Here is a 19,508-nt window from a genome sequence, read left to right on the forward strand (position 1 = left end):
TTATTCATAAATAGTTACTACATTTTAAACAAAATATAGAACGTTCCTAAAAATATAGTTACATTTCAAATACTACATACATACGTACAACATACGCATTTGGAATGAAAATCTGTATTAAATAGCTGTACAGTGAAAAATATACTTGATACCAAATGTGCTTTCTAGGGAGGGAAAAAAAGTGGTTTAGCTGCACTATAGAAGTCATCCTTGTTTTTAACTTGGTTCAGACCTTACAGGCTCATCTGTTTATTAATAATTCCCCAAAATATTAACTATATCTTAAGCAAAACTGTATGATTAAAGATAAGAATGATCAAAACAATTCCAAAATACAGGTATCCCTAAAAACAGCAGCTGTATGTATACAACCTTACACTGTTTTTTAAACACAAGTGTCATCTGTTATGTTACTAAGTTCTAACATGCTATTTGGCTCAAAGTTGATGTGTTTTTCTTTAAACCTGGTTTCCTTTGCCACAGTGTTTTTACTATTTATAGAAAGTATATTCAATACTGTTATCTATCTGTACCTTACAGTCCTGTCTGCAAATAGAGAAGCTTGTCTGTCAACACTAAAATGTGCTAATAAAAATACCTTATGTTTAAACAGGGCTTTTTAATTAACGGTTCCTCAATCACTTGATAAAATTGTTTATAATTCACACCACCAGTCATGAACTATTACCCAAAAAATGCTGAAAATTAAAAAAATAAATGCCTAACCATACCTCCTTTGCCACAGAGAAGAACACACCCCCGCTTTGGTTTTGGTTTCTAAACTTTAGAAAAAGCATCAAATTCTGAAGAGGAGTAAATAGACCGTATCTGCAAATCACATGCAAAAAGAGCAAAAGAAAAAAACCCCAGCAACAAGACTTAATGAAGAGCAGCATTTGCAGTTCTTAATGAAGAGCAGCATTTGCAGTTCTTCTGGAGGCCACTCTGAATTGCTCGTCTTTAAAGGGCCCTAGCTTCCCCTGCAACTGAAGTCTCATAGTCCAAAGGATCTTGTCAGGAGTATGTTAATTCAAACACTTCAGCTGCTTTAACTGCTTTCATCCATTACAGCTTTTGTTTTCACTTCAATGAGTTCTTCTACTCGAGCTAGAATACTTTCTATTAAATCAAATGTGAAGAGAGCTGAGTGTAAAACCTGAAAGGACAAGAAAGATGAGTGTTATTTTTATTAGATTTTTTTCCCATTTTACATTTACTTTTATCTACACATTGAAAAAAAAAGTCAGTACTTCTGAGTGACTGAAGGGAAGTGCAAACTCACTTGAAGCTGCATTCCAGTAGTCATGGGAGGCATCTTCTCCCCACTAACAGTTACAGAGCAAACTGTGTTAGAACTCTGTGCCTCTGTAGAAGAAAACATTAAGAAACCAACATGACTCTTTAGAATTAAAAAAGTATTTTAAATATCAGCATTTCATGGCAGTAAGAACAGAAATCTAGGGATTGATGAAACAGATGACAGAGGGTGCTGAATCTTAAGAGGAAGATAGAGTTGGATATCTTTATACTTTATATAACATAAATGCCTACATTACTAAACAGGCAAGATCTGCAACTGGAACCAATTTTATAGAGCTCACATGCTCTTTGAATGGAAAAATAAAATGTTATCTGGCCCAGTTCTGATACATTTATAATATTTCCACATCCAGGGAGATAAGAGGTTCTTTAGCTTGACTTAATGAATCCAGACATTAAATACTTATTTTATTAAGAAAAGGCTGCATGCTTCTCTTTTTTGGACAGATTACTTGCAGCAGGCTAAACTACAAGGACAGGTCTGAAAAATTAGGGGAAAACGTTTTACATTCAGACCACATATTTGAAAGTCAATGTAATGCTTACAAAGAGTAAACACTAGGGAAGAAAACTGAACCATTTACTGTTACAAGTGAGATGTTCTCTCCCAAACTCAAATCTCTTTATACTTTGTTGAAGGCTAGAGAAGTGTAAGAGGGACTTAAGAAAATGCTTCCTGATTAATTTTGAAGGATTCCCTTTAGAAAGATATCCACAGGTTGTCTTGAGAAAAAAATCCCCTTCTTTGCCTCATAAGTACATAGTTTGCAAAGGAAGAGGATAAGACCAGAGGCAAAAAGCTGTATTGACATTTTTAGTAGCAGACACAAATTCCTTGGGCTATCTTAATTATACTGGAGACCACAAGGAACAGAGGATCTGACATACAGAGATTGCCTAAAGCAGCTACAGCTCTTTGCCCTGTGCAATGTGTCTGCTTAACCCAGTGCAGAATCTGATTCTGTGTGTCAGATTAAAAAAATGTATTAAAAGAAAATGAATGTAATGCTTCGGGCTTTAGAGAGCTCTGTGACTTATTTTTTCTCTTGTTAACCCTCCCACACCTGGTATGAAACCTAAGGGTTATGTAGTCACAGAAACTTAGTTTCTCCTTTGTAACATTAAAAACAAAAGTATAAATGCAGAAAAAGCTCTGAAGGTCTTCATGTGACAGCTCTATCAGGTTTCCATAAGATTTACAAATGGGATGACAGGTAAGTTCAGATTTTTCTGATCAACTATGAAAAGTTTTAATACAGCAACTACTGAATTATTTGAAGTTTGGAATAGTATCAACAGTTAAATAAAACCTGATCTATGCAGCATTCACCAGTTCCCCATTTCCGAAGGACTACCGAAGTTTCTAGATATGAACAAAGCTAAGAACAAAAAAAACTACAAAAACTGACCTTTTCTGTTTTCCTTCTTATTTTTTATTTCTGCTTCATAATGTGCTTTTGACATATTGAGTCCTACACGCAGTGGTTTTAAGAAATTCTGCTCTATCCTGCCAAGTGTGGTCCATACACCGCTCTGGTCAAACAGGACAGAGAAGGTTACACAACAGTTTTAATGAAGGACTGCAATGCTGAGCTTTTGAGCACAAGTTTTTTGACTACTCTTTATAACATACACCCCTGTGGTGGGAGGAAAAGAGAAAAAAAAATAATTTAGATGCATGCATTTAAGCATGAACAGCATTGTGATGGACATTGAGGCTCCTCTTCCTCTCCATTACATTATTTGTTGATTGGCCAATGAATTAATCAAAAACAAGGGTGCAGAGGGAGGGAGGACCTAGTGTGCAGACTGGTAACTACAGCAATGGAAATGCACATTTTCAGCTTGTTCTCATAAGCAAAGCTGAAAGAATCTTGATGTGTTGGAGGGGAGGTTCTAGGCCCTTTCTCAGGCCAGAATCTCCACAGCAAGTAAATGGCAACTGTAGGCTCCTCTCAGATAATTCAGCAGTAAAACAGAACAAATATTTAAATTAACATTCCTGAATTAACCCTGAATTGCAATGCCAAACGGAAGTTGTGATAAATATTGTGCTTCCCAAATGTCTATACTGCATTTTAAAAGCACTGTAAGAATGTTACTGGAAATGCTGCTCTCACATCCTCCAGCACAGCAGCCACAGTGACAACGAAATTCTCCCCCCTTTTGACACGGGTAGAAAGACAGAGTTTACAATAATGGCATTCAGGAAGCAGGAGGTGCAAGGAAAAGATGTTCAGGGTTACAGAGAGGAAAATAAGACTGGGTTTGCTATAGAAGGAAACAAATACAAAGCAGCCTCTGTGTCCTTGGATATAGGAACCATTTATACAACTCCTTCAGGCAGTATCCTCAAAGGGCAGGATAAGGATGATAAAAATAAGAATTTTCAATGTTAAATACAGTGAATCCACTAATAGCAGTGGAAAATTCACCAATTTTCAATACTAAATGACACAGTTAACAGTTCAAATGAGAAGAACAGTCATTATTTCCACCAGAATGTGGCTAAAAAAGGGAACTTTCTAGAAAAAGGCTTATTTTTAAAGTTGATTAATGAAAATGCTTGTTACACAACAATCAAAATATCTGAACTGACATGAAAGGAGGCATTTTCTTTCTGCCTCACTTGCACTGTATGAAGAGAGACAGGGAGGAAGTCAAGAAGAACTGACAGAGGCTAAATTTAAGGGAAAATCTTCAGAAGATGTGATGCTATTTTTTCCTCAAACTGTATGAACATTCTTTTTGCCAGGTACTAGACAGCACTGTTAGAGCAGCTGAGTGTTACTATGTGTAGTTTCTCATTAAGAATAAATGAGGAATTCTTACTTTTCTTACAAAGCTATGTATTTGCATGTAACTGAGTAGACCATTATGGGTACTTAAATAGTAATCACCCTTTTAATATGACAAACAGTCTACCAATATGAACTAATTACATAAATAGTAAAATAGAAATGCACCCATTGAAAGCTATTTTTGCTTTTCACTTTCATTATAGTTTCAGCAATCAGTACATGTTATTTCACTGTTATTCTACTTAGGTTAGTAACATTATTAGGCACTTACAAAATTTATTCCTAGATCTGAGATTAGTCTACAGGCAGATCAGAATTTTTTTCTGTATTTTAGAAACCAGAACATTTTTTAAAATTTTTATATTATTATTGTATATACATATATTATTGTATTATTACTGCTATAAGGAAATCCAGTTGGAGGTTTGAGGGATACCAGCAAATAAATAAGCAGAAATAACTACTTTTCCATCTGGGAATACTAGTTGGGTATGTATGTGATTTTCTGGTGACATACTCTAATGTTATGGACATAGATCACAGTTTAACAGGCAGAGTAAAAGAATGAGATTGTTTATAGGAGTATATATGCAAACAATTTCATCAAAACAAAGGAACATATCATATATTTCCTAATGTCTTAATAAAAGCATCACTTCTGGGGAGCTAACCACTGCAAAGAAAAATGCAAACCCCACATTTTCTGCATCAAGGATAACAGTGTCCATGTGAATCCACCTCTCAGCTAATCAATAAGTTTCAAATCAAATAGTACGTACTTGATTGTCACTTTCACAATCCTTAATGACTAAGTATCTCAGCAGATTTAGCGATGCCATAATCCTGTGAATTAAAAACATACAGATACCTATTACCAGGACAGTCATTTCAATTGTCCATTAGCCTGAGCTGCTAGGAGTATCCATTTGTACAAAAGCAACCACCCCTCTGCCGAGCAGCACAGCTCCACCTAGAGCACCAGGGTGCAGTGGTGGCCACACAACAGTTCACACTTTGCAAGTAAAACTGGAACTGTCACCAGACTGGACAAGGCTGGTGATGGTGAGGGAAAGAGTTCCCTCAAGAGGCAGAACCTCATGACAGAATTTATACAATGTGTCACTGGCGATCCAAGTTGATTTGAAACTAGTGTGACAATTTTCTTTATTACTGTACTGAAGTTTTACTTTTGAGTGTGCTTTGTAAAATAATTGGGTTTTGCCTTTGTTTTACCATATTTTTCAGCAGAAATTATTTATTGTTTTTTCCAGATAACAAGTACAGTTAAACATACTTCTGGGTTTTTAAAGCAGGTATGTGTCCATGTGGACATCACCACCCCACTGATTTACAAGCCCAAGCATCATCATATTACTTATTATACAGGAAGACAGCCTATATACACAAGATTTTTCAGACACATTTCAGTTTGGGATTTTTTGGGGTTTTTTTTTAATGCAATTATTTACTGTTCAGGTGGATCTGCAATCCTACTCATGAGACACTGGACTCCCAGCAGCAATCTGTGAAACTGCCTCAAAGATGCCTTGCACCACAGGTTGTATCTGAGAATTGTTATTCCCCCATACCATTAGACACCACATCACTTTGCTTTTATTCCTCCAACTAGTTCTGCAGAGAGCTGACAAACTGTACATTCCTGAGGAAACAATGCTTTACCCATTAGTTATTTCATGTCACATCTGAAGTCCTACATCCTCAGGGGATGGAGGAGGACATCCTTTTTTATTGTTAAAAATTACCATAATGCCATTGTGACATTCTTCTATGCAGAGCTGGTTAAAATAAGTGACCATTTCCATTTCTAGTTCCAAAACCTTAAAATACATTGCTGTTGCCACCTCACTAATTACATGACAGCATACATCATTGTAGTACAGTAGTTTAAAGTCTTTTTTATAATGAAGAAAGGAGGAAAGCTTTTAACTGTTACAACTCACCTGTCTGAGTTTTGCAGAAGATCCGTCTCAGCACCTTCTGGAAGTGAAAGTACTAAATCTAGAAGGGAGATCAGGTGATGTCCTGTAAACCAAATGTTGTCATACTCCTTCTGAAAAAAAAAAATACAAAAAGTTCAGCTGAGTGCAAAATTTAGGTCTTAAGTAATGTAACAATAACTCGCATAAAGGAGAAAAGTTTAAAAAAAATCAAACACTGGAAGATATGGATTCTAATATTGACCTGTGAGTGAAGTACACAAACCAGTCACTTCATAATTTTAAAATTATTTGTCTTTTTGACAGCCAGGAAAGAAATGGAAGAAAAGCAGTACGAGAATTCTGAAGCTGCATAGTAAAAAGTTAATCATTTAGTTTTAATTAATTTTCCCAACTTCCTGGTATAATTATCTTAAAATATGAGATTAAAATGGCTTTGATCTAGCCCAGCCCATTCCTGATGGATTTATCATTTGCAAAGCACTCATAATAAAATGCTGACTGTCATCATAAAAGCAAAGAAAAAATTAATAATTCTATCAGGACTGTAATATTTGAATTATATTTTAAAAATGAGGAGCTGTGGGGATAAAACAATGTACTGAGCAGTTCCACTTCAACAAAGAAATGTATTTTCAAGCACAGAAAAGGTAATAACTTCTTAGCAAAATACAACAAGATAGTGCAATTAAGAATACAGTTGTACAATTATAACCTAAATATGCATAGACAGAAAAAGCCAAAGTAATGTTTTTAATAGAATTTTCTAATCTTATATATCTTTTCAAAGATGATTTCTTTTAATGCTTCACTCGAAGTTTATGTTGTAGACATTTTCTCAACATCATACTGATAGAATTTTGAGAAGGCAATTTGTTTTTTTATTGGTAACCTCACCGTTAACGCTAAGTGAATCTGATCTTTTATATTTTTAATAATATATCCTTCCACACCAGCATGATTGCTTGTCTTCAGTAAACACCTTCAAACAAACAAAACAAAGACATTAGCTCATTAAAGCTGCCCATAAGGTTAGTTCAAAACTTAGATAACATTCACCAAGTGGGAGTTTTACCACAGAACAGTATGACTATGTAACCTTTAAACACTGGCTTACGTAAGACAGCTAATTTTATATGAGGCAATTGAAGTTCATTATTTATCAAAAAATTAACATAGTAAAATCAATGTGGCTTATCAGATGGAAATTGTCAGAAACCATTATATTGATGCAATTAAGGTGCACGAGGGCTGATATTACACAATCTACAGTAACAGGGACGCATACCTGAATAATGTGTATTTTCCCTCTATATCAAACTTGTCTATGAACAACTGCAAAATATTTAAACTCTTCTTTCTCTAAAGAAAACAGAGATGTTTATCAGATGAATCAAAAAAAAAATTAATTCAGCATTCAGAATCCAACTGATTCTGTAGGCCACTGAACATACCATATGCTCCATGGGACAAAGGGTCATAATTTTCACCAAATCCTGCAGTCAGAAAAAGGAAATACAATTTATAATTAGATACAGATTATTACATTACATCACACTCACTAAAATCTACTCAAGACTTTAAAAATATGAACCAAACAAAAAACCCACAGCCCACTTGAGAATGTCTAGTGATTATAGCAGATTCTCATCAGAGAATTCCTGCCAGCTTCAGTGGTCAGAATCCCAGGGTGACCCACAAGAACACTGTTCTGTACTCTTGGTTCCAGGTACGAATGTAGCCAAGCAGCAGATTGGCAAGGAGGAGACAGGAACGAGCAAGAACCCCCTTTCAACTCAGATCTGTGCCCACCTGCTTCAGGGACCTGTACATGCCCTGGGGGTATTTTAATTGTCATTGTAAGTTCACGCTGCAGCAGGTGGAAAAGATAATCAACTCTGTATAGCAGGACACTGAAGGTTTCTATTTAACAGCACAGGTGTATAAAGGTCCAGTCAGATACCCTCTCTCAAACACGTAGAGGACAGCTAGGTATTATTTCTAATCAAACTTCCAAGACTCCTCTACACTGTTTCTTATTACCTGAGGAACATTAATAAAGTCTCTGAATTCTAAATAGTGATGGAGAAGGCTGTTATCTTCCATTCTCAACAAACAGCTCTCAAACAGATCCTGCAGGTGGGGAACAGAAAAGAATTATGCCAACAGTATGCACATACACAGGACATTCATCTATCACCTAAACATTTCATGGCTAAAACAGCCTTCACTCATAAATCCTCATTCAGATATTGCAAGTTCCAAGCAGCTGCAATTTTAAGTGATAGCTGTAAATTAAACATTTATGCAGGATTGTAAAGTTCAATAAATATAGGTATTTGTAACACTGAAGAATACTTAATTAAGCCTCAAAATATTTCTAGAAGTATTATGAACTGTCAGCTATACTTCTCTGAGAAGGGGAAACAAAAGTTTTACCATTCCTTAAACTGAAAAAATAAAACTTTCTAACATTGAAAATTTAATTTAGAAGAACAACTTACAAGTCCTTTAGATAATACAGATTCTTCTGTTCTAGAAAAAAAATAAATTTAAGTTGTTAATTAAAAAGACAGTTGGTATTTTAGAAGAAATAGTAGAACAGAGGTCAACAAGAACTTGTCCCTCAACAATTTTCCTTCTATTTTTTAAATATTGAATCTTTGTTACTCTTTCCAAAGATTTTTAGAATAAACTTGCTGATGAGAAATTGAACATTAGACTCATCTCTTCACAGTCAAAAATTACTTTTTTCCCCTCAGTATTGATACATGCTCAAAAGCAGTGTCATCTCCCACAGGTATTGAGACACTGATTACCAAGGAAAATGGTAAGCAGTCAGAACAGCACTGCTAGAAGCTGTTTGGTAACATTGCTGCTTATGGAAGGTGAAATAATCACAATGGATAGAAAAGTTTGGTTTCCTTTAGAAAGCCTGACCTTTAATCATTTTGCATATCATGTCAGAATACATTCAAACAAATATTTTCACAATAGTTGCTTTTAGTAGTAATTTTTATAAAAGGGCAAGTAAGTATACACTCTAATTATTCTGCATGTGTTTACTAATTTTACATTTTCAGAACAAAGTTTCTGAAAATGGTATCAGAATACAAGATGAAAACACTACAAAGACATTTGGACAACTTCTGCTTCTTAGCAAGAGAAGCCATCTTGTAGTGGAAGTTGCCATTTTAATGCTCAAGTTTATAACCTCCTCTGAACTTACCTATATTTCAAATTTGCTTTTATGAATTACTGTAAAAGATCACACCCCCTACCTAGACCTGCAAATTCCACAAACCCTACCTTTTCAGCAGCACTTCAATATGTGTCATATTGCACAGCAGAAGGTAGGAAGGACTAGAAGAGAAGGATCAAGCTACATTAAGCTGCATAAGCCATATACATTTGCACATAATTAATATATTTGACAGGATTAGTATTCTTTTAAAAAATTCAAATTTTTTTCTAAAATTATTGATTTTTAAATAGACAAAAAGATTGTAAGTCAAATCACTGTTAAGAACTCTTATGGGGAAACTGTCTATAGATATGTAAAGGAACAATTAATACACATTAATTTTCAGCATGTGACTAATCATAATAGTTTCTTTTAAAGGACAGCTCATCTAAAATAAACTACAATAGACTAATCTGCAGGAGTACATTCTTTATATAATGTAAGTTATATGAAATATGAATGCATAAATGTTGACGTAAAATTAATACTACTGAAAAATACTTTTCCTTCATAACTATTCACAAATAAAGTTCTCTTCCACTCAGAAAGAATCTTCAAAGTACAGACTCACAACAAGCAAGAAAGAATAGTTCTTACCTAAAAACCACTGGAAAGCATTCGGCACCAAAATGTTGAACAAACACCAGGTATGACAGACAGGCCAAAGAATCAGCAGAATTCTTTCGCTCTATGTCTGCAAACTCCTGATCCTCCCAGTGAGGACTTTTGCGTTTATGATGTACAAACATTAATGGTATCAATTCTCCTATATTCAACAAAATGTCCTAAAAAATAAAAACAGATTTCCTATAGTTGCCTTTCAAGCAGCTGTACACCAATTAGGTTTTAAAGCTCTAACTGTATTTGCATACATTCTCTTGTACAGCATGTGTATAAATTAATATAAATGTTATGTTTTTAATATATAAATTAATATAAATATGTGATATTTGTGATATATGCACAAATACACCAAAAAAATCCTGGAAGAAAAATAACTAGTGTTAGAAAAATGTTACTAAGATAGCAAAGTCAAGCACACAAAGCTGGCAAAAGACAGAATGAAGACCATCTGCAAACTCCTAGTTCAGCTCCTTTATCCCCAATGCTGTGAGTAAAAATAGATTCATGAAAACATTATGTCACAAAATCTCTGTGTTTTTCAGATGACAGAATATTCAGTTTTTGGTTTTTTTCTCACTAATCAATATGAAATACAACATTTAGCTGCTAAAGGCAAGCCTTGATTTCAAGTAAGATTTGCTTTGTACAGCCTTTCTTTCCCATGATGCACAACACAAGGAACACCTGCCATGGGAACATCAGAAATACTGCAGTGGTTACCCCCTCACGCCCTTCAGGTAGCTGAGGATATTGTGTAAGTCCTCTTGTAGATATTACAGAAAAATAGGGAGATCAAGGTCAGCTCACTGTTCTGCAGTTGTCCAAACCCAACATCCAGGATGGCACATTTTGGAAAATTAGGATTATGCAAGATGTCACAGTCAAAGCATGACTTACTGACCATAGCCTCAGCTCTCACTACCCAATGCCATAAACAGAACTTTACTGAGAAAGAGAAGAAAAGGTAATTCATAATTAGCATTAAAAACATGGTTTCAGACTGTGCCCAACAGGAAAGGCAGGATATACCTTACACAGCCCACAAAGTCACCCCACTAACCAGTACAGAAATCAGAACGAGCACTAGAACAAATTACAGGCAATTGTGCACTCGCCCACTGGTTCTGCACACACTGTAATTAATTTTGACTGCACTCACTATAATTTCAGATGCAAAATGGCGAAAAGGATGTTCTTCAATGCCCTCGAGTTGTTCAAGCTGAGCTGTCAATAATGGGTATTTCAGGCTTTTCATACAGCTGAAAAAGAAAGGGGTGGAATAAATCACCAATACAGTCATAAATACAGACTACGATAGTGTCACTGATGACAAAGAATAATGCCTACATTCACATCAGCTGCTGCTAGTCAAGGTATTCCAAGGAGAATAAAAAAATAAAAACCCACTATCTCCTGCAGAAGCATTATTTAGACTTCACCTCCAGACTATGATTATTCTCACTGCTGTAAATTTGAGGAACAGAGGAATACCAACTCAGCTTCACAATGCAGGAGCTAATAGCTCATTATCATTTCCCTCTACTAAACAGAAAGCATAAATATGTAAGGCCTATTTAGGGGTTCTTTGTCAAAACATCACATTAGTTAGATATATGTTGGCAGCATTGTAAAACACTAAAAGATGATTTTTGTGCTCCCCATATAATAAATGCCAACTATTCATTTTGTTAAATTAAAGGAATATATAACACAGACATAAAATGCTCACAATTGTATTAATTCTTCTTTCAGCTCCATGTCATTGTATTCTGATGACTTTTCCCTATTTTTAACAACTTCATTCACAAAAGGTTTAGTGAAGTCCACCACTGCCTTACAACATTGACAGAGACCAAGTTTATCTTCTTGTATTTGTTGTTTTGTATAAGGTACAGGTAAGGGAGTGAGCTGATTCATAATCATGGCCAATGACAAGCCCACTGAGTAGGCCTTCTTGTTCTGAAGTTTCAGAAGCACTGGGAGAAAGAAAATAAAAAAGGGAAAAGAAGAGAGAACATTTTGAGACATTGAATTATTACTTACTTAGTAGAGGAAAACATGAAGAAAAACAACGTGACTAGGTAAGAAAACATTTTGTTTTCAGAGAAGCAGAGGGACTGATATGTGAAATCACATGAGCAAATCCAGCAAAACATCATTGCCTAGTTTAATATACTGTAGTCAACATGGCCATATATTTGCAAATTACAAAGATTAAACCTGTCCCACATTTCAATGTTCTTCCTTTCTCCACAGCACCAGGATGAGGACCAAAAAATTTCTGCTTTTCTAGAACTGGGATAAGTGAAATGATACATATCTGACCTGGAAAATGCATTTATTACTTGACTCCTTTTCTGCTTGGCAAAACCAGAGACAACAGCCCAGCTTTTCTGCTGAGAATTGACTCTGGTTTTCACTCTGTGACAAAAATAACACTCTCCAAAGTCTGGCTGTTCAAAAACCTAGGTATTTCTCTTGTTAAATTCTAATATAATACAATAACATTTGCTGGAGATTGCTACAGTCAAACTTCAACTTGAAACACTTAATTTCATCTCACAGAACAGAACAGAAACTACTGCTTGTTACCTATGCAGAGAGGGGCCAAACCTAACATTTTAAATTTTCACATGTAAGCCACACTCCCCCCTCACCAATAAAATATTTCAACATGCTCCAATCAAAATACAGTTTTATACCATAAAAAAAATAGAACCGCATGTTTTAAAAGGCAAATAATGAAGAATGTCCAATCCAAGTGATTCCTTATTTCTACAACAACAGTAGAAGTGTGGGCCTAACATTAGTCTGATCTTAGGCTTCAGGCTCTGCTAGTGTCTGTGTGACAGGCAAGTGAGCAACTTTCTCATGTTAGCCTGAGAAATCTAAAGGAGGAATTCAAACAAACCTTGAGAAGTGAAAAACTATCTGCAAGTGGTGTTTTTCCAACATGTTTACTGGAAAGAAATATTTACAAAAAAGTGTAGACGCTGAATAACCAATCATGTTCTTTGTACCGAACTACTCTATAAAAGTAGAATTTAGAAGAATAAAGTTTACTCTCATCTTTACCATCATAGAGAGTCATGTTGTTATTTCTGTGCCGTCCGAAAACCATAACAACATAGAAGTGCTTTACACCTCTAAATATAATTGTCATTGGACCACATTTCTGTAAATGGTGAAAAATAGCTGAATATTGCTTTTTCAACTGATGCTATTAGTCCCACCTAAAATCTTTCTTTAACAGGCCAATATAAGCATGAAATTTCTGCCTTGTGTTACTCTGCAGGATGTAACAGACTGTAAAGCTACTCAGGACAGATGTATTCTGAAACCATTCCAGCAAAGGCTAAACTAAATTGATAAATAAATGAGAAAATAATTTCATTCAGAAATCACACGATGAATCCTACCTGTCTGCAGTGGCTGAAGCAGTAACATGACAGTTTGACACACTTGCTCTCCAGAGGTCTGCTCAATCTGCTCAAGTAAACCCAAAAAAAGCTCCTTTGGATTGCAGAGCTGCAAGACAGGAAAAATGCATATTTTTAAATAACCGTGGTCATAACCAAAACAATTAATCACATGCAAACTTCAATACAGAAGTTCCTGAATGTCAAGAAAGATCTGAACATCCAAGGTAAGATTTAAGAAAACAAATATGAGAAAAGAAGTACATGCCTACAATTAACATCTACTGAAGAGCATACCTGTGTGTACAGTTTCATATGAGCTGAAAACATACAACAGTAAAATCTGACACTAAAGCTGATTTTTATGGGCTGTAAAAACAGTACCTTTGCAAAATCCTTAGGAGCTGAGAGAGAAGTAGAATTTGAGTGTGAATTTAACTAAGCTATAAGGTTTGCAAGTTGTTTTTGGAGTGCATAAATGAAAGAGAATGAGTTTCTTACAGGTTAAATCATTTTTCCGCTCCTACTCCATCAGAATCATCAGGTAATGATTCTCACATTGAAAAAGTGTGAATGTTTTAAGGCAAAGACTTTGCCAAGTGAATCTCAAGAAAAGAGAACAATAAATACTATTCAGACACAGATAAGTGGAAAATGGCAAGGTCTTGCAGAATGGTTTTGAAGCAACTGAAGAGAGAACACAAACAGAGAGACCTTGAAATAGATACTAGAAAGCACATTTAGCAACATATTGTGAGTTTTACTCAGGCTAGCTAACTCAGATAAGATTGTGTCCTTCAGATCAACTTGGCTCATTTTAATGTGAAAACCACACCTCTGATGCTGAGCCTACCACTTCCAGAGAGCCTCACAGGCACCATGAATTTAGAATTTTCTGTACCTTTAAATTGAGGTTAGGGAACATTAAACTAAGAGCAGCTTATCTGAGTAGTGATGTAGATCCAATATGCAAATATTGTCAGAATCAAATTGTATAAAAATGTTTGTGTAACGGGCCTTTGGTGTACCAGCTTCATGGATTAATGATCTAGCACTCCTTTTGGTGCAGAACTTCCCTAACATTGTTGTATCATAATCATGTTTTTCAAAACCATACCTGTGCCAACTGATCCAGTATCCTCAGGCAGTGTTCTCGCTTATCATCGTCTTGTTTATACATCAAAATACATCTAACAAGAGGAGAAATGAGATTCCAACCCATATTCTTGATGATAACCTAAAAACCAGATATTCAGACAATAAACCAAAACTGGATGTCTTCTAAACCCAGAAGGATTGTACATATAAGGACCAAAAGCAACAACAGATCAACGTCCTGGTTGTAACCAGTACTGTCACTCTCATTGAATATTCAGCAAATGTTACCATAATTTGACACACATTGTATCCTTTCCCCATAAACACAGCTGCATATTTTGTATAGTTTTCCTCTAATTATTAACATTGACATATCAATATATACTTCTAAATATCTATGATAATGCATTTAAAACAAGACTGAGCAGAGGAGTTGTGCTGAAAGAACACTTGGACAAATTATTCACGAGGGGATAGAGACTTTCAGTTGTTACTCCAAACTCACAAAATTCAAAACCAGATTGTGAACCCCATGTAACATTGCTAAAATATTCTACCCTTCACTTTCTTTCTGAACTTCCTATTTATCTCTGTTTAAAATGGTATACTGTCTCAGCATCCCTAATGCCCATAGATATTAGTATTTCAAATTAGCATCAGCCTATTTGGCTCCTACAGTTGGCCAATATTATTATATTCACTTGTGGTAGGCTGACCCCTGACAGCAACTAAGCACCCCTCAGCTGTGTGCTTGCTCTTGTCCCTCAGTGGGATGGGAGTGAGAGCCAAAAGAGCAAAACAGAGGAATTCTGAATATGAGATAAGGACAATGTAATAAATGAAAGACAAAAAACAGCTGGGCATGACAGAGGGAGTGATGCAGATCAACTCCCACGTGGAGACCAATGCCAAGCCAACCTCCAAACAACAGCTCCTTTGGAATGGGTCCCCATCCACACGTCTTTACTGCTGAGCACGTATTAGTGTTGGATGGTGTGGAGTATCTCACTGCTTTGGGCCAGCTGTGTCTCCTCCCAAATTCCCTGCTTACTGGGGGCAGAGTGAGAATTGGAGAAGGCCTTGATGCTGCACAAGCACAGATCAGCAGCAGTGAAACACTGGTGCATTATCAGCACCTTTTTGGTCACAAATCTAAAACACAGCACCATGCAGGCTGCCATGAAGAAAACCCACTCCATGCCAGCCAGACCAAGTACACCATCTGAAATCCCTGTGCTGCAGAAGTGGGACACTGTCCCTAATTATGCTTTTCTGCTTCCTTCTCTCTTTGCTTCACTCACAGAAGAAGAGTTATTAATGGCTTTTTTAATATTACTTTGACTTGGGTTTCTGTGAACTACCTGAATACAGAATAATGTGCACTTAACATAGGGCAGCTTACTAGCTATTCCTATGTACAGCCTTGCTCCACAGGGAAAGGAGCCCTCCCCTCTTAATGAGCAGTTTTATATTTAATGATGTTAATAAACACTAGTATGTAATACAAACTTAAACTCACCTTGTTTTTCTCATTTTGAATTACTTCTAATAACTGAGCTGCATATCCATCTTCCAAACATTTCTGACCTGCTACCTGAAACAGATTAAAATCTTCTCCTTTGAAATCAGCTTCTTCCAGAATTTGCTAGAAAGAAAATATGACTGTTCAACTCCATACTTATTGAAGTCAAATAAGAAATAAGAAAACCCATGCTTTCATTTCATAATTAAATGTAGTATCATTGTAACTTTTATACATGTTTCACATATTAAAAAAGTTACTGAGTAACTACAGAAGACAAAGCAGTATTTCAATAGTACTAGGTCTAGAGTACAGCATTCTGTTTGGAAGATCTGTTTTCTACAACAACCAGCTTTTGTTCCTAGGTACAAGAACACTTCCTTCTCCAAGAAGCAGAAATAATCAAGCATCTTGGGATAAGCACCACAGAGAGGTCAATGAAACATGGAGGCTGAACTTAGCTGCCCCACGAGGAGTTCTACTAACAGCTGCCTTGTCTTTTGAGATGCTTTTGGCTTTAATTGTAATATACGAAGAAAAAGTCACACTACTTGTTACCTCTAAGGAAAGAAAACTACTTACGCATCTTTGTATTATGGCTTGAAGTTCATCAACTGCCATTATAGTGTGGCTGTGTTCTTCTGGCATGAAAATTTATTATAAAGAGGGCAGTATTATATCACGCAAATTTAAAACAGAAGCTGAAAAATAATCACATTATTAAAAAAATGTTAATAGATGAATAAGAACAATATAGACAAATATTAAGACTACATAATTAGAAAATAAGGGAAAATACATTTTTATTCTACTCCCCATACTTGCAGGAGACAGTATTACAGACAGGAAATAACCTGCATTCTACAGGTAAACAGTGTACAGGGAAACAGTGACTACTGTGGGAATATACTTGGAAAACTGAAGCTAACACAGAGCAAGTGTGGCCTCACTGCACGCTGAGTGTGCACGCCCATGATACACAACATTTTCTGTGATTATTCTGACCAGAGGAGCTTCTGCTCAGCCCTGGCTGGAACACACTAACACAATGTCTGGGATGTGAAGGCACTGATCCAAACACCATGCCAGTTTATAGCACCAGTCCAGTCAAGGTTACATATACTTCATTTATGTCTTTCTAGTGTCTAGGTTGGACTAGTTCAGTGGCCTTTTACCTCTAGGTATTAAAATTTTAAAATTTCTTGCTAAAAACAACAACGTTATACATAAGTAGGGTCAAGTACATACCAAGTTTTACATAGCCAGGACCATGAATTACAAACACAACCAAGCCTGGCTGTGACATATCATAACAGCAACCATAATCTTTATGTTTTTAAGTAATGCCATGGGCCTAAACCTGGTTATATGATCACTGTGAGTATCAATTACCCTTACACCTGGGTTATTAGGTAACTATTCATCAAAACACAGACATCTCCATGCAACATCCTCAGCCTTCCCTCTTACGTTTGACCTAATGTGGTTGGGTTGACCCTGGCCCAACACCAGTGTGCCCACGTGAGACAACTTGGAGACAACCAACCTACCTGGATGCTGACAGAAGGGGGACAGCTCACAAAAGCTTAAAAGACATCTCTGTGTGACCTTCTTTATTTAAAAAATGGAGAACTCACTTTCTATTCTTCTTGGCTCATTTTGACATCTGTATGTCACTGAAACCTTTCCTTTCTAGCCTGCCATTTTAACCAGGTCACTATCACACACTGCCTTACCATACGTTGTACTATTTAAGCTCCTCATTTTACAGAATGTTACTAATCCCGCCAAAACAATTTAACACACTTTCGAACTCCAGAAGTGTTGCATTTTCAGCCCTCAGTAACTTCACAATGTACTTACAGCCTTGAAACGCGCCGCAAGCACCCACCGTGTGCCTGTTCCAGGGATTTGCTGGCTGAGCTCGCAGATGGTCTCCGGCCTTAATACTTAATCCGGTTTACAACTGGATCTTTTAGGAGCTTTCAGCAGCAAGTGGACAGCACCTGAATCATGTGAAACGTTCTATTAATAGTCACCAAACTCCCTCCGAATAAACAGACACCCCAGCCCCTTCTCTGGGCGGTACAACACCCCGGCTGGGACGAAGAGGCTGCCAGCCTGGGCCTGTAACACACGGCTGAATTAAAAACCAAAAGGGCACGGCACGGCACCACCCCACCCCACCTCACCTCACCTCACCTCACCTGGCCTCAGCCCGTGCCACACGAGCCCCTCAGCTCCGCGCTGCCGCCTCTCTCGGCCCCGCGGTGGCAGCGGCTCCGCCCCGGGTGAGAGGTCGGCGGGCGGAGCGGCGGTGATGGCGACGATGGCGGCCGGCACGGGCAAGCCCCGCCGGCGGCGCGCAGGTGGGCGCCAGGATTCGCGCGCCAGCCCCGCTCCCCCCGCCTGGCGCTTTGGGCTCTCCCTGCGCCCCCAGACCGGCACAGCGGCGGGCTCGCCCAACCCGCCACGCCGAGGGGAGCGGCGGGCCGGCCGTGGTCGGCTCTGTGGGCCTGTGCCGGGCCGCGTGCGGGGCTGCCATGGGCGGCGGGCCGGGCGAGGGGAGGACGGGAGCCGCCGTCCCCTCAGGCTGTGAGGATCACAGCCAGCCCGCCCCGGCCCGCTCTGAGCGCTGGGACGGGCTGTGACGGCGGTCGTGCAGCTGGTCAGAGCGCTGTGCCCTTCCTAAAGCCCAGCGTCCTTCCTCGGGTAACAGCCCCGTATCTCCCTGCCTGTTGCCCTTGTCGTAGCGGAGCAGCAACCCGGGACATCCCTGTCGGGAGCTGGGGCAGGGCAGGGCGGCAGCGAGGGCGGCAATAGCGGCTCGGTGTGACGGGGGGCTCGGTGTGAGAGGGGTCTCGGTGTGTGAGGGGTCTCGGTGTGTGAGAGGGTCTCGGTGTGTGAGAGGGTCTCGGTGTGACGGGGGGCTCGGTGTGAGAGGGGCTCGGTGTGACGGGGGGCGCGGTGTGTGAGGGGGCTCGGTGTGTGAGGGGTCTCGGTGTGAGAGGGGTCTCGGTGTGTGAGGGGTCTCGGTGTGTGAGAGGGTCTCGGTGTGTGAGGGGGCTCGGTGTGACGGGGGGCTCGGTGTGACGGGGGGCTCGGTGTGTGAGGGGGCTCGGTGTGTGAGGGGGCTCGGTGTGACGGGGGGCTCGGTGTGACTGGGGGCTCGGTGTGACTGGGGGCTCGGTGTGACTGGGGGCTCGGTGTGACTGGGGGCTCGGTGTGGGAGGGGGCTCGGTGTGAGAGGGGGCTCGGTGTGAGGGTGCCGGCGTTGGACCTGGCCCGGAGCAAAGCCCTGCGGCGGGGCAGCTGTGGGGACAGCAGTGGGGTGCCGGGGCACAGACGGGGGGTGTGGCTGGCACAAAATTGTTGTTAGAATTGGTTTTTCCCTTAGCTTTTTTGTGTATACAGAACATGTGAATGAGAGTATGAGAAGAATTGGTCCTGTTTTCACACTTTTAAAAGTGTGTCTGTTTGCTGAATACCAGCTTATTGAAATCACAGCCATCAAAAGCAAGT

General features: G+C 38.5%; 2 protein-coding genes across 8 annotated transcripts in view; one reads left to right on the top strand and one right to left on the bottom strand.

Moving 5' to 3' along the window:
• Positions 1-2: 2 nt before the first annotated feature.
• GLMN (glomulin, FKBP associated protein) lies at positions 3-18,301 on the bottom strand. Of its 7 annotated transcripts, none has more exons than XM_063407499.1 (20): positions 18,194-18,284; positions 17,850-17,992; positions 16,569-16,687; positions 15,984-16,109; positions 14,484-14,603; positions 13,367-13,475; positions 11,677-11,923; positions 11,107-11,206; positions 9,921-10,108; positions 9,389-9,442; positions 8,584-8,614; positions 8,123-8,212; positions 7,534-7,575; positions 7,368-7,441; positions 6,977-7,061; positions 6,083-6,189; positions 4,901-4,964; positions 2,730-2,853; positions 1,283-1,365; positions 3-1,156 (listed from the first exon to the last, which is right to left on the bottom strand). In XM_063407499.1, exons 3-20 carry the CDS (start codon positions 16,632-16,634, stop codon positions 1,049-1,051), a joined length of 1,818 nt encoding a protein of 605 aa, XP_063263569.1. In that variant the 5' UTR covers positions 16,635-16,687; positions 17,850-17,992; positions 18,194-18,284; the 3' UTR covers positions 3-1,048. The 7 variants fall into 7 exon arrangements, with proteins under 7 accessions (XP_063263569.1, XP_063263567.1, XP_063263568.1 ...); XM_063407497.1 differs by having other exon boundaries at positions 4-1,156; positions 6,083-6,192; positions 17,878-17,992; XM_063407498.1 differs by having other exon boundaries at positions 4-1,156; positions 6,083-6,192; positions 17,878-17,992; positions 18,189-18,279.
• RPAP2 (RNA polymerase II associated protein 2) overlaps positions 18,290-19,508 on the top strand; it is a 36,809-nt gene continuing 35,590 nt past the window's right edge. The window contains exon 1 of the mRNA XM_063407493.1: positions 18,290-18,355. Coding sequence (XP_063263563.1) covers positions 18,307-18,355 — 49 coding nt within the window. The 5' untranslated portion in view covers positions 18,290-18,306. The remainder of the gene's footprint in view (positions 18,356-19,508) is intronic.

The sequence above is a fragment of the Prinia subflava genome, chromosome 10 (assembly GCF_021018805.1).
Source record: "Prinia subflava isolate CZ2003 ecotype Zambia chromosome 10, Cam_Psub_1.2, whole genome shotgun sequence".
NCBI classification, from domain to species: domain Eukaryota; kingdom Metazoa; phylum Chordata; class Aves; order Passeriformes; family Cisticolidae; genus Prinia; species Prinia subflava.

Bases quoted from the DNA above. Each gene is read 5' to 3' on its own strand.
- GLMN (XM_063407497.1), bottom strand. From the start codon at position 16,634: ATGCCAGAAGAACACAGCCACACTATAATGGCAGTTGATGAACTTCAA. The intron at 11,924-13,366 runs GTAGGATTCATC...TCTTTCTCCCAG, and splicing joins GCTTCAGCCACTGCAGACAG to TGCTTCTGAAACTTCAGAAC. The intron at 9,443-9,920 runs GTAAGAACTATT...CTTCTCTTCTAG, and splicing joins TGCTTTCCAGTGGTTTTTAG to TCCTTCCTACCTTCTGCTGT.